The sequence below is a fragment of the Dipodomys merriami genome, unplaced genomic scaffold (assembly GCF_024711535.1).
Source record: "Dipodomys merriami isolate MVZ:Mamm:240054 unplaced genomic scaffold, mDipMer1.0.p SCAF_10, whole genome shotgun sequence".
In the NCBI taxonomy this organism is placed as follows: Eukaryota; Metazoa; Chordata; class Mammalia; order Rodentia; family Heteromyidae; genus Dipodomys; species Dipodomys merriami.
The window spans coordinates 20,963,430-20,984,872 of NW_027202271.1; the positions used below are offsets into that span (position 1 = coordinate 20,963,430).

Here is a 21,443-nt window from a genome sequence, read left to right on the forward strand (position 1 = left end):
GGGGGGACACTTTTAGGGTAAATGGGGCTGCAGAGTTCAGCCTAGAATTTAGACTGGACGAATAGTAGAGGCAAGCTTAAGCTCCTCCAGAAATGGCACCAAGATTTAGTTCCAAATCACTCCTGCACATCACCCAGGACTTCTGGCTGGCTAACACCCTACCCCACCAGGCAAGGGATAACTATCCCCACCCCTTACTTGATGATGAGGGTGGAGCCATTGAGCTCATGCACAAGGAAGGCCAGAACGGCAGCTTTCTGTTGAGGTGGCTGGGCCTGAAAAGGCTGGGTGCGCAGGCTGTCACAGAAGGTTGGCTCCACTCCATATGCCATGAGGAAGCAGCGCAGAATCTCAGACACATTGTCTCTTGTCAAAGGGATCTCAGACACCTTCTCTCCCAAGATCTTTAGGGACTATTTAAAAGAGAACATAATGGGAATGAGAAGGGAAAGGGACCCAAGTCAAATTGGGTGGACCTGGGAGATAACTACAGGGTAAAAACAGGACTTGGGAAAATAATGAAAACCAGTGCAACAAGATCAAAGCATCAGAAATCAAAGTAGTACATGGGGAAAAAAAAAAAAGAAAATACAAACAGGAAAAAGCCATATTTCCTTCACTTCTCCAGATCATTCTGCATCCCAAACCCTCCCAGCCTGTCTAGCAAGTGAAGCTAACCTGACAGTAGGAGGGCAAGCCAGGATCATGGAGTGCAGCCTTCAGGAGTCTCACCAGCAAGTCTTGAACCTTGCCCAAGCTGTCGCCTTGACACAAGAGTCCCTCCTGCAGGACCCCCAGGCTAGGTACATCTTTGGTAGGGTCGAAGCCCAGCACCTTGCCAAAACTATGCAGGAACTCCACAACAGTCAAGCAGTCTGAGAAGGCCCTACTGGGCAATGTCAAACCAGGGATGCGTGTGAAGTCAGGCAGAGGCTGGGGGGATAAATAGGGTGTCCTGTTAGACATACCAGAGGCAGTAATTTGGATGTCCAGAGGATCTTCGTTTAAAAAGTATTCTTAGAATAGCCCCTCCATGACCCAGGAACGATTACTTTCCCATCCCTACCTGGTGGTCAGCCAGACACATATCTTCAGTGGGCTTCTTCATCTCCTCCAAGATCACCTGTTGCCTCTGTCGTTCCTCCAGGCGCTTCTGTGTGGCCAGGGTCTTATCTGCTTTACAAGCTGGCTTCGCTTTGGCCACCCCCTCCTTTTCCTTCATTTTTACCTTCTCTTTCTTTTCCCTCTTCACTTTTTCCTTCAGCTTTTCCTGCTTTACCTTTATCTTTTCCTTCTCAGCCTATCCGCCCAGGGTAAAGAGGAATAGGAGTGTCATAAAGATACTATTCATCACCCTTCCCTGATTCCAGTCCCTTCCAAATTCAGAAACCAGAAAAGTAACTGAACATGAGACTGGCATATGTGTATCTCGGAAAATCAGTTTGATGACTTCAAACTGGAAGATGGGAATGCACTTCAGTGGGACAGCCTTAGTCTATCATAAGCAAAGCCAGTGTTCAATCCTAAGCACTGGGGAGGAAAAATTAAGACTTTGCAAATGCATACATGAACCTACCTTAAATTTCTTCTTAGTGTCCTTTTGCTTTAAGTTCTTGGTATCTTGTTTCCGCTTGTTTCTGGCCTGTAAACCATAAGGGAAGTAATTTCTCCTCAAATTCTGAAAGCATCTTTGCTTGGACTAGAAGTCAAGAACAGTCAAGGGTGCTGGGGAGGAGAGGTGAGAGATGGGATCATGAGGGGCTGGCAATGGATCAATTCTCTAATTCTAGAGATGCCTACATTATTTGTGAACAAGTCAAGTTCTCAAAAATCAAACCCAAGTACAAGATAATGAAATGTGTGCTGCTACATGGGGGAAGGTGGGGAAAAAATATGAAGGTTATAGGAAAAGTTGAAACATTGATATCCCTTACCTGCCCTTGGATAGGAGTCTGACACTCTCCCCGTTGTACCTTCTGCCTCATCTTCTTTTTGCTTTTACTCATCTTTGTTTTATCTTCCTCATTTGTTGTTTCTGTGAAGGAAGAAAAAATGAGAGAGATAGGGCTGGGCACTGGTGGCTCACACCTACACCCTACACCTAGCTACTCAGAAGGTTGAGATCTAAGGATTTCAGCCCAAAGCCAGCCTAAACAGAAAACTCATAAGACTATTATCTCCAATTAATTATCAAAAAGCCTGAAGCAGATGTGTAGCTCAACTGGTAAAGTGCTAGCCTTGAATAAAAAAAAAAAACAAGCAAGATCATGAAGTTCTGATTCATGAAGCTTCAGTACTGGCACAAAGAGAGAAAGAAAGAAGAAAGCTGATGCTTGGTATCCTAAAAGGTAGCATATACCTGTTACAAAGCTGGCTTCTCAAGCACCTCTCTAAATCATCTACTCTTATATCCAATAAACCACTAGAAAACCAGAAGTGGCGCTGTGGCTCAAGCGGTAGAGCACTCGCCTTGAACTGAAGAGAGCAGGCACAGCGCCCAAGGCGAGTTCAAGCTCCATGGCCGACAAAAAAAAAAAGAGAACTGAAATGGTATCTTTTGCCCAGAAACAGCAGCCCCTGGCTCCAACTAGACTATTTTGGAAGTAGTCCAACTGATGGAAAAGAGGCAATGACAGGGTATCATTTCAGCCTGTCTCCTTCCTAGGCTATCTGACAAGGGTATGAATACACAAACTGATTTAATGGAGAAAGCGCTGAAAAGGATAACAGCCAAACTGTCTGGGAAAGAGGGTAATAACTGGTAGCATTGGCTAAACACTTAAGACCAACACTAAGATCAAAACCGACATAACTGTTGCTATGCTCAGCTTGCATGGCTCCTTCCATTTAAAAAACAAAAACCAAAAAAACCTGAATTTCTTCAGTAAGACTGAATATTAAAGTGTTACTCTATAAACAGGGTGTATTTTGTAACCATTTTTTGACATGGCAGTACCTATATATTTTTGTTTCTGATAAATACCATACTTTTTTTTTTGGGTGGGGGGGTCCAGTCGTGGGGTCTGAACTCTAGGCTTGGGTGCTGTCCCTCAGCTCTTCAGCTCAAGACTAGCACTCTACCACTTGAGCCACAGCGCCACTTCCGGCTTTTTTTTCTGCTTATGTGGTACTGAGGAATCGAACCCAGGGCCTCAAGCATGCAAGGCAAGCGCTCCACTACTGAGCTACCTTCCCAGCCAAATACCATACTTTTTTTTTTTTTTTGGGGGGGGGGGGGTCCGGTCATGGGCCTGAAACTCTGGGCCTGGGCGCTGTCCCTCAGCTCTTCAGCTCAAGGCAAGCACTCTACCACTTAAGCCATAGCGCCACTTCTGGCTTTTTCTTTTTCCTGGTTATGTGGTGCTGAGGAACTGAACCCAGGGCCTCATGCATGCAAGGCAAGCGCTCTACCACTGAGCCACCTTCCCAGCCCCAATACCATACATTTTTACAGTAACTGTCTTGGGCAGATCAATCACTTAATGCCTTGTATGTCCCTCCCCCATGGTACAACCCCTGCTTTCACTATATATGATGTTGGTATATGTGGAGGGGAAGGGAAAAAACAAATTGTAAAAACAGGGATACAGGAGGACCCATTGCAACAATGAGATGTACAAGTCGTTATGTCGAAAAACGAACTTTACAACTTTGGTGTGGGGGGACGGGAGAGGGGGGAAGGATACGAAGGGACAGGAAGGGGAGAAACAAAGCAGGAGGCTACAATGCTTGATAAGAAATGTGCTCGTTATCTTACCCACGTAATTGTAACCCCTTTGTACAGTATTTTCACAATAAAAATATATTAAAAAATAAAAAATAAAATGAAACTTGTTCTAAGTCATACAGTAAGAAAATTGTAGAGTCAAACTCTGAATGGGAATCAGAAGATTAAATTTTTCACACTATTCCAGGATAATGGAATATTTACCCCCAAAAAAAAAAAAAAGACATTTCTTACCTATTTGGTTTTTTTTTTTAACCTGTCTATCCCACTAAGATAGTATTTTTTTGAATCTCCACAGTATTTAGAATCTCCCTAACAGTGGTAATTAGCAGGGAAAAAAAACATACAAAAATAGGGAAGGTGGCTCAGTGGTAAAGTGCTTGCCTTGCATGCATGACTCCTTGGGTTCAATTCCTCAGCACCACATACGCAGAAAAAGCCGGAAGTAGAGCTGTGGCTCAAGTGGTAGAGTGCTAGCCTTGAGCTGAAGAGCTGAGGGACAGCGCCCAGGCCCAGAGTTCAGGCCCCACGACCAGCAAAAAACAAACAAACAAAAAAAAAAAATACCATACAAAAATATACCAGATGTTGGTGGCTCACGCCTGTAACCCTAGCTACTCAGGAAGCTGAGATCTGAGGATCACAGTTCAAAGCCAGCCAGGGCAGGAAAGTCCCTGAGACTCTTTGTTTGGGTTTTTTTTTTTTAACTGTATTTTTTTTTTTTTTTGTCTTTTCTTTTTTGGTACTGGGGATTGAACCCAGGACGTTGCACTTGCTAGGCAAGCGCTTTGCCACTGAGCTACATCCCAGTCCCCATGAGACTCTTATCTCCAATAAACCACCAGAAAACTGGAAGTGGCACAGTGGCCCAAGTGGTAAAGCACTAGTCTTGAGCTGAAGAGCCAAGTGAGGGACAGTGCCCAGGCCCAGAGTTCAAGCTCCATGATCAACAACAACAAAAAAAAGGCTGGGAAGGTGACTCAGTGGTAGAGTGCTTGCCTTGAATGCATGAGGCCCTGGGTTTGATTTTGATTCGTTAGTACCACATAAGAAGAAAAAGCCAGAAGTAGTGCTGTGGCTCAAATGGTAGATTAAGAGCTAAGGGACAGCTGCCAGGCCCAGAGTTCAGGTCCCACGACCAACAACAACAACAAAAAGTGTGTGTGTGTGTGTGTGTGTGTCACGACCAACAACAAAAAGTGTGTGTGTGTGTGTGTGTGTGTGCGCGCGCGCGCGCGCGCGCGCACACACAACTGAGTTCAGTGTAAGAAAGGGCATGAAAGGTCCTATTCCCCGGACCACATAACTACACCGCAGGACAGTCCAAGGCTTTACTAAGTAAGAGCAACTCAATGGAAGAAACTGGAAAAAAAGTACAAAAATTTCTGGGAGCTTGTGGCTTTATGCCTGTCATCTTTAGGAAGCTAAGGTTTGAGGATCCCAGTTCCAAGTCAGTTCAGGCAGATAAATTGTCTCCAATTAACCAGTAAAAAGCTGAAAGTGGAGATGTGGCTCAAGTGGTACAGCATCAGTCTCAAGCAAACAAAAGGTAAGGGAGAACACAAGGCCCTGAATTCAAGCCCCATTACACACATACACACACACACACACACACACACACACACACGCGCGCGCGCACTCGCATACACGCGCACGCTCGCACACACACACACACGCACGTGCACGTGTGCGCGCGTACACACAGTGACAAAGTACTGGGACTCTGATACTGCAAAAGAAAAACTGATGCAGAATTATTCTGTCCAGATACCAACCACACTCTCAGGAAACTCAGATCATTAGCAAGTTGGCAACTTTTCAGATACTTCATGGAAGAAGCCTTTCAAAAAAAGAAAAAGCACCATACCTTGAGCCTCCAATTTCTTTAGGAGGCGGTTGTCTGTCTTACTCAAAAGCTCAGGGATTTTGACTTTAGGTGGTCGACCTCGGCCACGTTTCACCTTGGAAACTTCCTTGGTTTTAGCCTTCTCATTATTTCGAGGTCGGCCCCGTTTGCCAGTAATTGCTTGAATCCTGGATGGAATCTCTTCTGCTGAGAGTTGTACCCACTGCAAGCCCTAAAGTAGTAAGGAAGACTGTGTTACAATAGGAGAGAATGGTTGCAGGCTTTAAGCCCTCTGAACTATTTCAGACCACCAGAATCTCCACAACCCCATGGAAAGGAAACTCCAACTTGCTCAGTAACTCTTTCTCAGAGACTAAACCATAGTTAGCCCTTGGAACAGCACCTCTGGTGTCTCTCTCTCTTCAAAGAAATCTCCAACAGGCATACGAGGACTGAAGCTGAAGTGTTCACGACGGACACCATGTACCACATTGCGACTCAGGTACTGAGAAAGGAAGAGGTAAAGCAGCATTAATGCAGTTGTAGCTCTACCATGGCTTTGGCCAACAATGGCACAAACCAAACAGGCTCCTAAACAATACCATCTTGATGTCATAGGGGCAAAGAAAGGAGTATTCCTTTCAAAACAAACCATACTGAAATTACCTTGATAACTTCTGGAAATTGTTTCATCCTCTTCCCACAGGGGCCATAATACCATGTCTCCCCTTGCCATCGGTGGCTTCCCTTCTTGATACGCACCTCTCGCCGCCACCTGCCAGAGAAGCACATGGGCCCTGCCACCAGGTCACACCCCTACCCACTTCCACTCCACCCAAGAGTCAAACAAGACCCTCCAGAATCTATCTTGTGTGCCAATATTGAGGTTTGACTGTGGGGGCTCATTATCATTCAGCCTACTTGCTCAGCTGGTGTTCTACCACTTAAGCTTGATATAGAAGAGTGGATGACCTCTAGCCATCTATCTTAGAATTTTGCAGATGCAAAAGCAGCCTGAACTCTTGCACATACCTCAAGACCCTCGGGAGGAAAGCAATACACTATACATAGACCAGAAAAACCTCTACGTCTTCTGTTTTGTTTTGTTTTTTTTTGTCGGTCGTGGGGCCTGAACTCTGGGCCTGGGTACTTTCCCTCAGTTCTTCAGCACAAGGCTAGCACTCTACCACTTGAGCCACAGCACCACTTCCAGCTTTTTTTTTCCTGCTTATGTGGTGTGCTGAGGAATCGAACCCAGGGCCTCAGGCATGCAAGGCAAGCGCTTTACCACTGAGCCACCTTCCCAGCCCTCTACGTCTTCTTTCTATAGTCACTAAGATGAGCAGCCAGAAACCCCTCCCTAGTGGCATTCAGGGTAATTACCAAGTTTCCAATAAAGAGGAAATACCTCAGGGAATAAAGATAGAAAACAGAGCATTGGGAAGACAAGTAGAAGTCAACTTGCTGTTGACTCCATGAAATGACTCAGTAGACTAGGGTTCAGGAACTCTTTATGTTTTGAGCAACAAAATATCTGAGACTAAGCCTTTTCTTTTTGTTAAACTAAGTAGTACTCATTAGACTTGGTGACCACAAATAGATCCAGGAAGACAGTTATTCCCAGAAGGCCCTTGGTGTTAGCTAGCTTGCTCATTCAGTCAAGTTATTGTTCTAGGATTAACTCTCTGAAGAACATTAAAACAAAAACTATCAGGGACTGGGAATGTGGCTTAGTGGTAGAGTGCTTGCCTAGCACACATGTAGTCACGGCTTAAATTCCTCAGTACCACATAAACAGAAAAAGCCACAAGTGGCGCTGTGGCTCAAGTGGTAAGAGTGCTAAATAAGCTTTGAGCACAGAGAGGCTGAGGGATCAGAGCTCAGGCCCTGAGTTCAAGCCCCAGGACTGGCAAAAAACCAAACTGGGAATGTGGCTTAGTGGTAGAGTGCTTATCTAGCATGCATGAAGCCTTGTTTTCGATTCCTCAGCACCACACAAACAGAAAAAGCCAGAAGGGGTGTTGTGGCAAGTGGTAGAGTGCTAACCTTGAGCAGAAGCTCAGGGACAGCACCTAAGCCCTAAGTTCAAGCCCCAGACTGGCCAAAACACACACACACAACCACCTCATCAAAAATCACCCCAATTCATTGATCATAAGTTACTCTCGGGCTGGGAAGGTGGCTCAGTGGTAGAGCGCTTGCCTTGCATGCCTGAGGCCCTGGGTTCGATTCCTCAGCACCACATAAGCAAAATGAAAAAAGCCGGAAGTGGCGCTATGGCTCAAGTGGTAGAGCGCTAGCCTTGAGCTGAAGAGCTGAGGGACAGCGCCCAGGCCCAGAGTTCAAGCCCCACGACCGGACCCAAAAAAAAAAAAAAATAAGTTACTCTCTATTCATTACTATCCCATCTCTATGAAACAGGACATGCCAGGTAGTTTGGATATTTGAGCCCTGGAAAAGATCCAAGCTGGAGCCCCCTGAGTTACCACAAGAAGAGGAAAGAACAGGTAAGAGATGACAGACCTTAAGAGGGAAAACATAAGAATCTCAAGCATGCCAAGGAACACTATTATTATAGATAATTGTCCTATTATCTACTCCCTCTAGGCCTTAGATAAAGAATAACTTCCTTCTTCAAGATCAATGCATATAGCAATCTGGAGCATTTACCCATGTTGGAGGGGAAGACGGACTTCTTCTGGAGTGGCAATACGTCTCTTCAGAACATCACCTTGGGAGGAAGATGGGACATCCAAGTTAAAAAGTTCAAGCAAGGGGCTGGGAAGGTAGCTCAGTGGTAGGGTGCATGCCTTGCAAGCATGAGGCCCTGGGTTCGATTCCTCAGCACCACATAAACAGAAAAAGCTGGAAGTCGTGCTGTGGCTCCAGTGGTAGAGTGCTAGCCTTGAGCTGAAGAGCTGAGGGACAGCGCCCAGACCCAGAGTTCAGGCCCCATGACCAGCCAAAAAAAAAAAAAAAAAAAAGTTCAAGCAAGACAGGCGTATGCCTGTAATCCTAGCTACTTATGCCTGTAATCCTAGCTACTCAGGAGGCTGAGATCTGAGGATCACGGTTTGAAGCCAGTCTGGGTAGGAAAGTTGATGAGACTCTTTTTTTTTTTTTGGGGGGGGGGGGCCCAGTTGTGGGGCCTGAACTCTGGGCCTGGACGCTGTCCCTCAGCTCTTCAGCTCAAGGCTAGCGCCCTACCACTTGAGCCACAACACCACTTCCAGCTTTTTTCTTATGTGGTGCTGAGGAATCAAATCCAGGGCCTCATGCATGCAAGGTAAGCGCTCTACCACTGAGCCACCTTCCCAGGCCCTTGATGAGACTTTTATATCTAATAAATTACCAAAAAAGTCAGAAGCAGAGCTATGGCTCAAGTGGTAGAAGCCCAGGAACAATGCTCGGGCCCTGCGTTCAAGTCCTAGGACTAGGGGGGAAAAAAGTTCAAGCAAACTAAAAGGCTAGTAGGAAAGGGCTGGAGGCCCCAAGAGACTTAATAAACTTCTAGGGACCAGGCAGGTATAGACATTGTGGATACTCACTGCTACCAGAAGTTTTGACTCCTTCGGAGATCTCTTCCAGATCAGCAGCAGCTTCAGGGAAGGTGTGGGCATCTTTGTTTGTTGGAGAGGCTGCTGGGAAGGCAGCTGCTGGAGAAGTTACAGGGGAGGCTTGTGGGAAGGCTACTGGAACTATAAAGGAGGCTTCTGCAGAGATTGCCGGGAGGATTGTTGAGGAAGTGGTAGAGACTGTTGGGAAGACTGCCGGAGAGGTGAGATGGGGAGAAGCTTCTGGAGAAAGTGCTGGGGAAACTTCTGGAGAGATTTTGGAGGAGGCTGTTGGTGAGACTGCTGGATGTAACTGAAGAGTGGATGACTGGTCAGGGGCTGGCTGGGTTAGGGGTGGAGGGAAGTCTGAAGCCTGAGTCTCCATTTCTTCTTGTTCAGCATCACTGCCATTATTCATGTCAAAGCTGTTATCTGGAATACAAGGAAACAGGGTGGGTAAAGAAAAGATGACATAGAAGATAGTCTATACTCAGTTAAGCCTAGACACTAAGCTAAACAGTGTTAGTTCAAGGGCTTTTCCTAAGAGGACTGCAAAAAGCAATAGCTCCGGCTCCCCCTCCTCAGCCATTTATGAAAGTTAAAGAGCAAAGCTGCTGTTGCTGCTGGCATCTTGCATAAAGAAGTATCTTTTACCTGGAGCCACAAAGGCCTCAGCCTCCTTTTCCTTGCAAACTCCAAGTCTTACAAGTTCTTCTGAACTGAGGATATAGGTCAGAATACAGTAGCCTGTGGCTTTCTTAGACCCACTGAACACTATCCTATAGCCCTCTCACTCAGCCCCCAATAAGGTGCTCTTACAGATTCCCCACTCCTAACACCCTAACTATGGACTTTATTCTCCCACTGTTTTTATTTATTTTATTTTTATTTTGTTTTTTGTTTTGGGTCCGGTTGTGGGGCCTGAACTCTGGGCCTGGGCACTGTCCCTCAGCTCTTCAGCTCAAGGCTAGTGCTCTACCACTTGAGCCACAGTGCCACTTCTGGCTTTTTTTTTTCTTTTTGCTTATGTAGTGCTGGGGAATCGAACCCAGGGCCTCATACATGCAAGGCAAGCGCTCTACCACTGAGCCACCTTCCCAGCCACCGCTCCCACTGTTTTTACAGCACAAGGACTTCATTTACCTCTCCTCCCTTACCTTGCAGGACAGACTCCCCTAAGACAGGTGGAGAGGTGGGGCTGGCAAAGATAGAGGCTGATGTTTGACTCTCATCTGCTAGGAGACTGAAGGCAGTAGCATTATTGAGGGACGGACAATCTAGGGCAGAGATCACAGGGTTGTCCTCAAGAGGCAGCTTGTCCTCTGCTCCTATCAGCTCTGTGTCATCTATACCATAAAGTCCTCCACTCACTGGCTCTGTATACAGAAGTGAGAGGAAAAAAAAAAATCAGAAAGCAGGACACTGAGGAAAACTCAGCATGCAAGATTTCCTCATGAAACAATGCTAAAAATATCTAATTCTAGTTGCACACTGTGAAACCTGTTTTGGTTGTTTTTTTTGTTGTTTTTTTTTTTTGTCGGTCGTGGGGCTTGAACTCTGGGCCTGGGCGCTGTCCCTCCGCTCTTCAGCTCAAGGCGAGCGCTCTACCACTTGAGCTACAGCGCCACTTCCGGTTTTCTGGTGGTTTATTGGAGATAGGAGTCTCACGGTCTCTCCTGCCCGGGCTGGCTTTGAACCGCGATCCTCAGATCTCAGCCTCCTGAGTAGCTAGGATTACAGGCGTGAGCCACCAGCGCCCGGCTGTTTTGTTTTGTTTTTTAACCAGTCCTGGGGCTTGAACTCAGGGCTTGAGCTGTACCTGAGCTTTTGCGCTCAATGATAACATTCTACTGCTTGAACCATAGCTCCACTTTTGGCTTTTTGATGGTTAATTGGAGATAAGAGTCTCATGGGAGTTTCCTGCCCCAAACTGGCTTCAAACTATGATCTTCAGATCTCAGTCTCCTGAGTAGCTTACCACTGGTATCTTTTGCTATATAGTCCAGGCTGACTTTGAACTGTCTCAGGCTCCTGAGCACTGGGATTACAGGCACATGCCACTTCACCCACCTTGACTCTTTTTTTAAGTAGTCACACAAAGAGGTTTCAACAAGCCTTCTTAATTCTTTTTAATATTAGAGAAAATTTCAGCCCTCTGAAAGCGCAAAATCATGAGACTATGAAAATAAAGGGAAAAACAGTATGTATCTATTCTATCTTTTGTAATAAAATGATCTTTCTCATACTTCAGTGAGATAAAAGGTTATTGTTCACTAGCAAATATCTTCTTTTGAGAACCCAAATAGGCCAAACTGTGGAGTAGTTAAGTCCCTATTCAATGAATTATTACAGTCCAGGATTCTTGGCCTCAAATGGAACTCTGGGAAAGAACCTGGGAAATAAACCAACTCAGCTCAGAGTGCAGTTGACCCAGCCAAACCAGGGGCATGTAACTGCTTATCAGGAAGCCCTAACATCCCAAATTCCCTTTCCCTCTTTTACTACCTCTTCCAAGTAGTAACTACCTTCTGCCTAGACAAATGCAAGGGATCTAGCCTCCAATTCACCTGGTGCCAGAGAGTCAAAGGGCTCAAGAGAATCTTCACTGAGTATTGGAGTGTCTTCCAGTTGATCAGGAAGATGTGAAGGATCATCTAAACAGCTCACTGTGGGATCAGGAACCAGAACTGAGACCTCTTGGTGTAATGATTCCACAGAAGGAACAGAGCCATTGTAGCCACACATCTTTAGTTCTAGGGAATTCCAAGAGAGTAAAAGTCAAAATTGATGCTTTCAAATGCTTCACTTGGCTATAGAAGGCAGTTAATCTTTATATAAGAATGTTCATTCAATTAATGTTTATTGCTGCTATGGTACCAGTTATATGTTTAAATAATAATAATATTTTTACAAAGCCAGACGTGGTAGCTCAAGCCAGTAATCCTAGCTACTTAGGAGGCTGAGATCTGAGAATTGAGGTTCAGACTCTTATCTCCAATGAACCACGCAGAAAACAGGAAGTGGTGCTGTGGCTCAAGTGGTAGAGTGCTAGCCTTGAGCTGAAGAGCTGAGGGACAGCATCTAGGCCGAGTTCAAGCCCCATGACTGACAAAAACAAACAAAAACAAAAACAAAAACACCAATTCTGTCAAGATACTCTGAAAGAGTAGAGATGTGCTAGTAAACCAAATCCTGCAGGTGGGCTCCAGTGGCTCATGCCTGTAATCCTAGCTACTCAGGAGACTGAAATCTGATTGTGGTTCAAAGCCAGCCAGGAAAGCCTATTAGACTCTTATCTCCAATTAATCACACACACAAAAAAAAGCTGGAAAAAAAAAAAAAAGCTGGAAGTGGAGCTGTAGCTCAAGTGGTAGAATGCCAGCTTTGAGTAAAAAAAAAGCTCAGGGACAGAGCCCAGGCCTTGAGTTAAAGCTCCTGGATTGGCACAAAAACAAATAAACAAATTCTACAGAGATGATACTTTCTCCAACAAGTGCAAGAGAAAAAACATCCCCATGTAAGTTCACAGGGTGATGACCCTTATTCGTTACCGACTGCAAGTGAAGCTTCTTTTGTGTGTCAGTCATGGGACTTGAACTCTGGGCCTGCACGGTGCTGTCCCTCGGCTCTTCAGCTCAAGGCTAGTGCTCTAACACTTGAGCCACAGTGCCACTTCTGGTTTTCTAGTGGTTTTCTGGAGATGAGTCTCAAGGACTTTCCTGCTTGGACTGGCTTTGAACCAGCTTTGAACCGTGATGCTCAAATCTAAGCCTCTTGAGTAACTAGGATTATAGGCATGAGCCACCAGGGCCAGGCTCAGGATAAGCTTTTATCTATTTTGAGGGAAAAGATGAGGAGCTGTCACATGTACTGACACCAATAACAATCATAAAAATAAAAACAAATTTGCATGCTCTGCCTGTTTCCTCCATCACATGGCAGTTACTGCTAGGGCTCAGTCTACTTTAGCCATGCTGCTGCAGTTAGATTCACTGTCTGCTGCTAATACCCTAACCCTTTCTTATATTTCAGAGGAAGCCCTTTTTTTTTTTTTTTTTTTTTTGTCGGTCGTGGGGCTTGAACTCTGGGCCTGGGCGCTGTCCCTCAGCTCTTCAGCTCAAGGCGAGCGCTCTACCACTTGAGCTACAGCGCCACTTCCGGTTTTCTGGTGATTTATTGGAGATAGGAGTCTCACGGTCTCTCCTGCCCGGGCTGGCTTTGAACCGCGATCCTCAGATCTCAGCCTCCTGAGTAGCTAGGATTACAGGCGTGAGCCACCAGCGCCCGGCAGGAAGCCCTTTTTGACACTGAGAATCTGTTGGGGCTGTTTCAGGCTCTCCCACCTGCCCTCTCCAGGCCAGCAGCTAAGCATGAGCTAGAAATAATTTGTACTCCCACTCTCAAGCTAGTGCTGCTGCCACAAACACACCAGCCACTTGGTTCTACTAATTACCAACATGCAAATCAGCCTCCACTGCAGACAGCTAGCTGGAAAGACAAGTTTTTCTTACCTCAAAAAGCCACTGTACCCCCACAGTCTCATTCTCCCTCTCCCACCCAATTCATGGGCCCAGTTATACCTGGTTGTTCTTCCTCTAGCTCCAGGCTGCCTACCAAGCCAGTGCCATTCTCTGCCACAACTGAAGTCAGCTCCTTTTCTGCTGCCTCATCGGGATGGATACCACTGCCCACCTCCTGGGAGGGCGCAAAGGTCTGGATGCTAGATCCCAACATAGGAGAAGTCTGTGGGGAGGTGAAAAAACTTGGGGGTCCATTGGGCATCACCTCAAAATTCTGGTCAGGAAAGGAATCATATAGTTCCTGTGAGTCAAAGTTAAGCCCCATGGGACTCTGGGTACCGTTGGCCCAGAACTCTTGGCTCCCAGCCCGAAGGTTAGTGTTGTGACTTGGGGATGGAGGTTGCCGGCTGCCCCCAAGGATGCCATTCAGTGGGTACTGTCCCCCCGAGAACTGAGAGAGAAGGGGTGGGTCCTTGAGGTTGCTGCCAGGATTGGCAGGTGGGTACTGCGAGTAGTTCCAGAGACAGTCATAGGCCACGTTGGGGTGATGGAGGTGTGAGGTGCTGGAGGAGTGGGGAGCAGAGTTCAAAATCCCTGAAGTAGTAGTGTGAGATACAGTAGATAAGCCATTAACATTCACATCCCCATTCAAACCTGGCAGAAAAGGAGAGAAAAGGGTCAGTTATAGACATATATGGAAGCAATTCTATTAAAAGAACCCCAAAGTAATAGCCCTGACTAGAAAAAGGGAAGGTAAAAAAGAAGGGGAGCCCCCTCTGTTATATTTAGCTTTTGAGTCTCTGGGGAACACCAAACCCAGATGCTCCTGAATGCAAGCTTAGTGACTGCTGCAGAGGAGGGGCCAGGGAGCTCTCAGAGCCTACCATAGAAGCCACCAGCAGAGTGGCTGCTGTTGCAGGTTTTTTATTAAGTGAGGCTGTATACAGACTCCCTACAGTGACTTGCATTCTTCCCTACTCTCATGCCATAGAGGACTCTTCCCTTTGAAGGACATAACTGAATTCTTCGGTGCAGCCCCTTCCCTAATGCCTATTTGGCCCCACACTGGTACCAGAAGGAACAGCCTCCACCTCACTGGCACATGCAGATCCAGCACTTTGTGCTGGGCTAAGAATAGAATTTGCAGTCACCACAGTGACAAGATTCCAGCTCAGAGGCTAGGCTTAGCCCCTCCCAATAGGTCCTGAAGAGTAATACGAAGGGGGTAAAAATCTTTACATGATCAGAACTGCAGACTTCAGTTCTCAACACCAATGGAAACCTCTGAGATAACAGAGGACAATTAAATAAAAGAAACTGAAATTCCAAGTGTAGATCCTAATGAAATAAAGGAGTATCTATCTGAAAGCTCCTTGTTGAGAACAGAGGGAAAATGCTAAGCCTGTTTTTTTCTACTGCAAGGAAGGAGGGAAAAGGAGGCCAGCTTCTTTTTGCTTCCAAGCATAAAGAATTTGAAACCTAAGCAACATCAGAAAAGTAGTTGGTAGAGTCATGGTTCAGAGTAATTGATAAGCCAAGTCCAGGAAAAAAACCAATCTTGGCACCAACACTTCCATCTGAAATGATGGAGAAACTAGACAGACCCTAAGGTCCCCTTGTAAGCCCTACCTTCTATCCAAGAGAAAGAGGTGGCACAGTTCACCATCAACCCTTTTTTCTGCTGCACAAATTAAAAGGCAAATATATCAACTTTTCCCTACCTTCCTTGCCTCTAGTACTATCCCAAAGTAACTTCTCCAACCTCTAAAATCAGCTTCTCAGGAGGCAAATCCATCTTTCATAGATCCACCCTGATTATCAGCAGCAGCCCTACACCATTCTTTGGCAATAGCCAAGGAACAGGAATGACAGGAGAACAGTCTAAGATGATAAAAGTACTATTTTTTCCTAACCCATTCCAACCTTAAGTCAAGAATGAAAGTGTTACTTCCATAAATCCCTTGAACTTATTCTTGCAAGTTTGATTGAATGGATTTGCTTCCTCTCTCACTACCTGCCAAGAAAGAGCTGTTGTGGAGTAGTTAAGCACAAAGTGGAGCCAACTCTCCTCCCATCAACCTGCCCTAAAGAAACAGTACCCACTCCCTCCCAAGGACATGAGGCCTTGAAACTCACTTTTCCCTTGCTGAGGGAAGTTCATGGGAGACCCGTTAGTGTAGAGGCCCTCCCCTGAAGGAGAGGGTTTCAGTCCTGAGGCAGCAGGTGCGGGGGGAAGGCCAGTAAAGTTAAAATGGTCGTTTGCCTCCATTTCTGTAGGAGGGGAGAGAGAGAAGGGGGAAAAAAATACTGGTGGTTAAACAAGGTTATATCACCTAGCATCTCATAGAGGGAGGTACCCTTTATTTACCTTTTTCTATTTAGGCACTGAAAGGAGGAAACTATACCCCCAACCTGGGTAATGACCCCATAGGAAGGCTTTTGTTTTCTTAGTGACACTTGAAATCAGAGCTGGCAAAGTCATGCTCCAAGCCTTTTTCCCCCCCTTCATTTTTTTAGATAGGGCCTTGTTCTGTGGGGCCAGCCTTGGACCCCCATCTTCCTACCCCTGCCTCCCACATAGCTGAGGTTACAGGTATATACCACCAAACTTGTTTCTTTTTGTTGTGTGCCAGTACTGGAGGTTGAATTAAAAATGGCCAAGGTGCTCTCCCATTTGAGATGAATCTCAAATTCCAACTTTTTGCTGGTTAATTGGAAATTAAGAGTATCATGGAAGCTGGGAGCTGGAGGCTCACGCAGATAATCCTAGCTGCTCAGGAGGCTGAGATCTAAAGATTGCAGCTCAAAGCCAGCCCAGGCAGGAAAAGTCTATGAAACTCTTATCTCCAATAAACCACCAGAAAACTGGAAGTGGTACTGTGGCTCAAGTGTTAAGTTCAAGCCCCACGACCAACAACAACAAGAACAAAAAAACACCAGGAAGTGGCACTGTAGCTCAAGTGGTAGAGCACTAACTAGCCTTGAACTGAAGAGCTGAGGGCCAGCACCCAGGCCCAGAGTTCAAGCCCCACAATCAACAAAAGTTTCTTGGACTTTCCTACCTGGGCTGGCTTTGAACTGCAATCCTTAGATCTCGGCCTCCTGAGTAGCTAGGATTACAGGCATGGCCACGAGCAGACCTCATTTCTGCGTAGCTAGGATTATCCTTCTACACCTCATTTATTTTCTGCAATAGTCTCAATAACAATTTTTGTCCAGGCTGGTCCTGAACCATGATATTCCTATCTCCACCTCCCCTATAGCTGGGATTACAGGTACATGCCACTACACTTGGCTTAAGAAGTTTTTTAAAGATACCTTTGGAAAGTGTGGTGTATACACCTACAATCCTAGCACTTGGGAGGCTGTGGCAAGATGATCAAGTGTGAGGCCAACCTGGGCAATGAAGTGAGCTCTAGGCCATTGTAATGTCTCAAAACAACAACAACAAAAAAAAACACAGCCAGTCAGACAGAGATCTGAGGATCAAAATTCAAAGCCCACTTGGGCAGAAAAATCCATGAGACTCATCTCCAATTAACTACCAAAAAACTGGATGTGGTGAGATTCTTTTTTTTTTTTTTTTGGCCGGTCCTGGAGTTTGATCTCTGGACCTGGGCACTGTCCCTGAGCTTCTTTGCTTACGGCAAGGCCTCTACCACTTGAACCATAGCACCATTTCCAGCTTTTTTGAGTTTACTGGAGACAAGTCTCACAGACTTTCCTATCCAATCTGGCTTAGAACCATGATCCTCAGATCTTAGCCTCCTAAGTAGCTAAGATTACAGATGTGAGCCACCAGCACCCAGCAATGGCAAGTTTTTTGTTTTTTGTTTTTTTTTGGGGGGGTGGCGGGGGTCTGGTCATGGGGCCTGAACTCTGAGCCTGGGCGCTGTCCCTCAGCTCTTCAGCTCAAGGCTAGCACTCTACCACTTGAGCCACAGCCCCACTTCCGGCTTTTTTCTTTTTGCTTATGTGGTGCCGAGGAATCAAACCCAGGGCCTCATGCATGCAAGGCAAGTGCTCTACCACTGAGCCACCTTCCCAGCCTAGTGGCAAGATTCTTAATGAGCAGAAAGATGGAAGTGGAGATGTGTCTTAAGTGGTAGAATGAACAAAAAAGTTGAGCAAGAGTAAAACCTTGCGTTCGAGCCCCGCCCCAGTAGTGGCATAGAGGGGAGAGAAAAGAGAAGATATTGTTCAGCAGCCTAAGGTCTGAAAAATAATAATCAGATCAATAATCCTGACAGAGCCGGGCGCTGGTGGCTCATGCCTGTAATCCTAGCTACTCAGGAGGCTGACATCTGAGGATCACGGTTCAAAGCCAGCCCAGGCAGGACAGACGGTGAGACTCCTATCTCCAATAAACCACCAGAAAACCGGAAGTGGCGCTGTAGCTCAAGTGGTAGAGCGCTCGCCTTGAGCTGAAGAGCTGAAGGACAGAGCCCAGGCCCAGAGTTCAAGCCCCACGACCGACCAAAAAAAAAAAAAATAATAATAATAATAATCCTGACAGAAAGATATTTAAAAGCAAAGATTATTCTCTAATCTATAGGTTAGGTTCCTCCCAATGCAGATTCATTTGGAAATGCTATGCCTGCAGAAACATTTCATCTCAGCCTACATTCCCTCTCTCCCCGTTTTTATACAGTTGCACTTTTGCTATTGCATGTGGAGAGGACATACACCTTTTTTTCTCTATGCCTCTGGACTATATCTTCTAATTCAATGATGGGAGACAGTTCATTTTTCCATTTTCTATTTGAATCCATGAGGAAACTAATGACCTTCTCTCTGCTACTCTATGAAACCTCAGCATATCTTCTTTTTAAATCCCATACTAGCAACAGTAAGTGGATAGCAAATAGATATTAGAGAAGTAGATGAAATGGGAAGTTATCTGGTAGTGAGCTGTTTCCTTACTTGCTCCACTACAGGGTGACAGGAACCATCTCATTTACAAGCTTCCTAGACACATGAAATAATCTGTGATGTACAATAAGGGTAACAGGCTCTAAGTTAAAGTCATAGTTCTAATATCTGCTAGTTCTTTGACCTTGGACAAGTTGCTTAAACTTGCTGAGCCTTAGTTTCATCTTCTGGAAAAGACTGTGTGCATTTGCAGTGCCTGTGAAAACTAAATAAAGAAAATCTACATAAAGGCCCTAGGCAGTGTCTGCCATTCAGCAGGCACTCAATAAACATTAGCTATTATTACTGGACAAGAGTAAAAAATATTTTGTTTTCAAAATGATTATTGGTTTGAAAAGGTGTACATATAATTTAAAACTACCATCAATATGGGAGAACACTACAAAACTGGAGATGAAAAAAAAAAAAAAACTGTAGATGAGGGCTGGAAAGATGGCTCAGTGGTAGAGCACTTGCCTTGCATGCGTGAGGCCCTGGGTTCGATTCCTCAGCACCACATAAGCAGAAAAAAAAAAAAAAGCCAGAAGTGGCTCTGTGGCTCAAGTGGTAGAGCGCTAGCCTTGATCTGAAGAGCTGAGGGACAGCGCCTAGGCCCAGAGTTCAGGTCCCACAACTGGACCCTCCAAACAAAACAAAAACAAAAAATACTGGAGATGAAGCTGGGAGCTAGGAGCTCACAACTGTAATCCTAACTACTCAGGAGGCTGAAATTTGAGGATTGCAGTTTGAAGCCAGTACAGACAGTGTTGAGACTCTATCTCCAATTAACCACCCAAAAGCCAGAAGTGGTGCTGTGGCTCAAGTGTCAGACCACTAGCCTTGAGTGTGGGGGAGGGGGCGGGGGGGGGAGAGGGGGAGTGCCCAGGCCCTGAGCTCAAGCCACACAACTGAGAAAAAACAAAAACAAAAAACAAAACCTAGAGCTGATTCAGCCAGACTTCCTTGTGCCTAATTTGAAATGTCACTTAACAAATGTCACAATACGGGAATATAATGAAAATGTGAACAATTCCTCTCTGTAATAAATCTAGGATTATTTCATTTTAATCTTCCTAATCCAAGATGCTTTTCAAAATAAAGTCTGAAGGTAAATTGTCTTCCAATCCAGAGCTAGTAAGAACAGCAAAGGAAGGGTGTCTTCCTTTGCACTAATAGGAGTTTTGCCAAACAAAAAGAGAAACCAGCCAGTACCCAACTCCCAGAATGACAACTCTCATATCCATGAAGTACAATCAGAGAAGCACTTAGATCAATCCCAGTTCCTGTGGCTCAAGCCTGTAAACCTAGCTACTCAGGATATTGAGATCTGAGAATCACGGCCAGGAAGCCCATGAAACTTATCTCCAATTAATCACAGAAAAAGCTTAAAGTGGAATTGTGGATCAAATGGTAGTAGAGTGCTAACCTTGAGCAAAAGGAGCTCAGGGACTGCTCAAGCCCAGAGTTCAAGTCCTAGCCCTGGCAAGCAAATAAATAAGCAAATCAATCAATCAATCAATCAATCAATCCTGTGTCAAAAGAACATTGCCCCTTAAGCATGGAGCAGCAGTAAGATACTAGTCACATAGCTAAAGGGGCAGCTTTACAATATTTTTTTTTTCCTGTCAGTTGTCAGGCTTGAACTCTGGGCTAGGGTGCTGTCTCTGCGCTCTTCAGCTCAAGGCAAGCACTCTATCGTTTGGACCACAGTGCCACTTCCAGTTTTCCAGTGGTTTATTGGAGATAAGAGTCTCATGGACTTTTCCTGCCCAGGCTGGCTTTGAACCGTGATTCTCAGATCTCAGCCTCCTGAGCAGCTAGGATTATAGGCATGAGCCACCAGTGCCCGGCTACCCTATTATTTCAAAGATCTTCTACTCAAATTAGTGTGGTGGCTCATCCATGAAAAATTCAAGTTCAAGACCAGACTGAGTTACATACATATCAAGAACAGAAGAGCATGAGGGCTGGGAATGTGGCTCAGTAGTAGAATGCTTGCCTAGCATGCACGAAGTCCTGGGTTCGATTCCTCAGTACCACATAGACAGAAAAGGCTGGAAGTGGTGCTGTGGCTTGAGCAAAAGTGTGCTAGCCTTGAGCAAAAGAAGCACAGGGACAGTGTGTAGGCCCAGAGTTCAAGTCCCAGACTGGAGAAAGTTTCTACTCTGTGGGTCTATGACATGACTTTAACAGAAAAAGCCTAAGAATGCCAGATTTCAAACTACAGGTCCTTGTCTGACTAATTGCAAACCTTTGAGATCACAGAACACAAAACATGTCAACCCTCTAGCTGAAGGTCTGGTATCAGTCCATGCTCCTCTGGCTCATACATCTCCCATACTACACCCAAATTAAACAAACAGGTTTCTTTTCTATTTTTTAGCTCTAAGACTCCAACTTGGTACCCCAACACAGTACCCAACAGTGTGGGCTCAACCAGTGGAGCCATGCCTCCAACCTGAAGAGGTTTCTAATTTGGTGAGGGAGATGGGTGGGTTGAGACTTTAAATATTTATCTACTCTAAGCAGCAAACTATACATTTTGGCTGTATAATTTAAATATTATGGAGACATCAACTCCACACACGTGGATTATTTATCATAGTCTTAACACAGGGGTAGTTTTACTCCTGGGAGACATTTAATAATACCTGAAGGTACCTGATAGTAGCATTTACTAAATAGAAGCTAGGAATGTTCTAAGCATTGTTTTCTGTTTTTTTTAAACATACGACAGCTCTCAATCACAAAGACTTAATCTGGCCCATAGTTTAGTACACCATCGTAGAGAAATCCCCTTGTCCCATTTTTGCCACATACCCTGGGGAAGTTCCAAATTTTTCTTGCTCCTAATTCTTGACTCTGGAGGTAAATATCATTGATTT

The 21,443-nt window shown here is 45.4% G+C and overlaps 1 protein-coding gene across 4 annotated transcripts in view; it reads right to left on the bottom strand.

The window, feature by feature from the left end:
• Baz2a (bromodomain adjacent to zinc finger domain 2A) overlaps nt 1-21,443 on the bottom strand; it is a 43,700-nt gene that overhangs the window by 9,444 nt on the left and 12,813 nt on the right. For all 4 annotated transcript variants that reach the window (XM_070043384.1, XM_070043385.1, XM_070043386.1 and 1 more), the window contains 14 exons: nt 15,784-15,918; nt 13,708-14,301; nt 11,695-11,880; nt 10,285-10,503; nt 9,122-9,559; nt 8,244-8,304; nt 6,240-6,348; nt 5,977-6,078; nt 5,595-5,805; nt 1,935-2,035; nt 1,577-1,642; nt 1,067-1,300; nt 679-933; nt 199-413 (listed from right to left, as the gene is read on the bottom strand). In XM_070043384.1, the coding sequence (XP_069899485.1) occupies nt 199-413; nt 679-933; nt 1,067-1,300; nt 1,577-1,642; nt 1,935-2,035; nt 5,595-5,805; nt 5,977-6,078; nt 6,240-6,348; nt 8,244-8,304; nt 9,122-9,559; nt 10,285-10,503; nt 11,695-11,880; nt 13,708-14,301; nt 15,784-15,916 (2,924 nt within the window). In that variant the 5' untranslated portion in view covers nt 15,917-15,918. Of the gene's footprint in view, nt 1-198; nt 414-678; nt 934-1,066; nt 1,301-1,576; nt 1,643-1,934; nt 2,036-5,594; nt 5,806-5,976; nt 6,079-6,239; nt 6,349-8,243; nt 8,305-9,121; nt 9,560-10,284; nt 10,504-11,694; nt 11,881-13,707; nt 14,302-15,783; nt 15,919-21,443 lie in introns of those variants that run through there.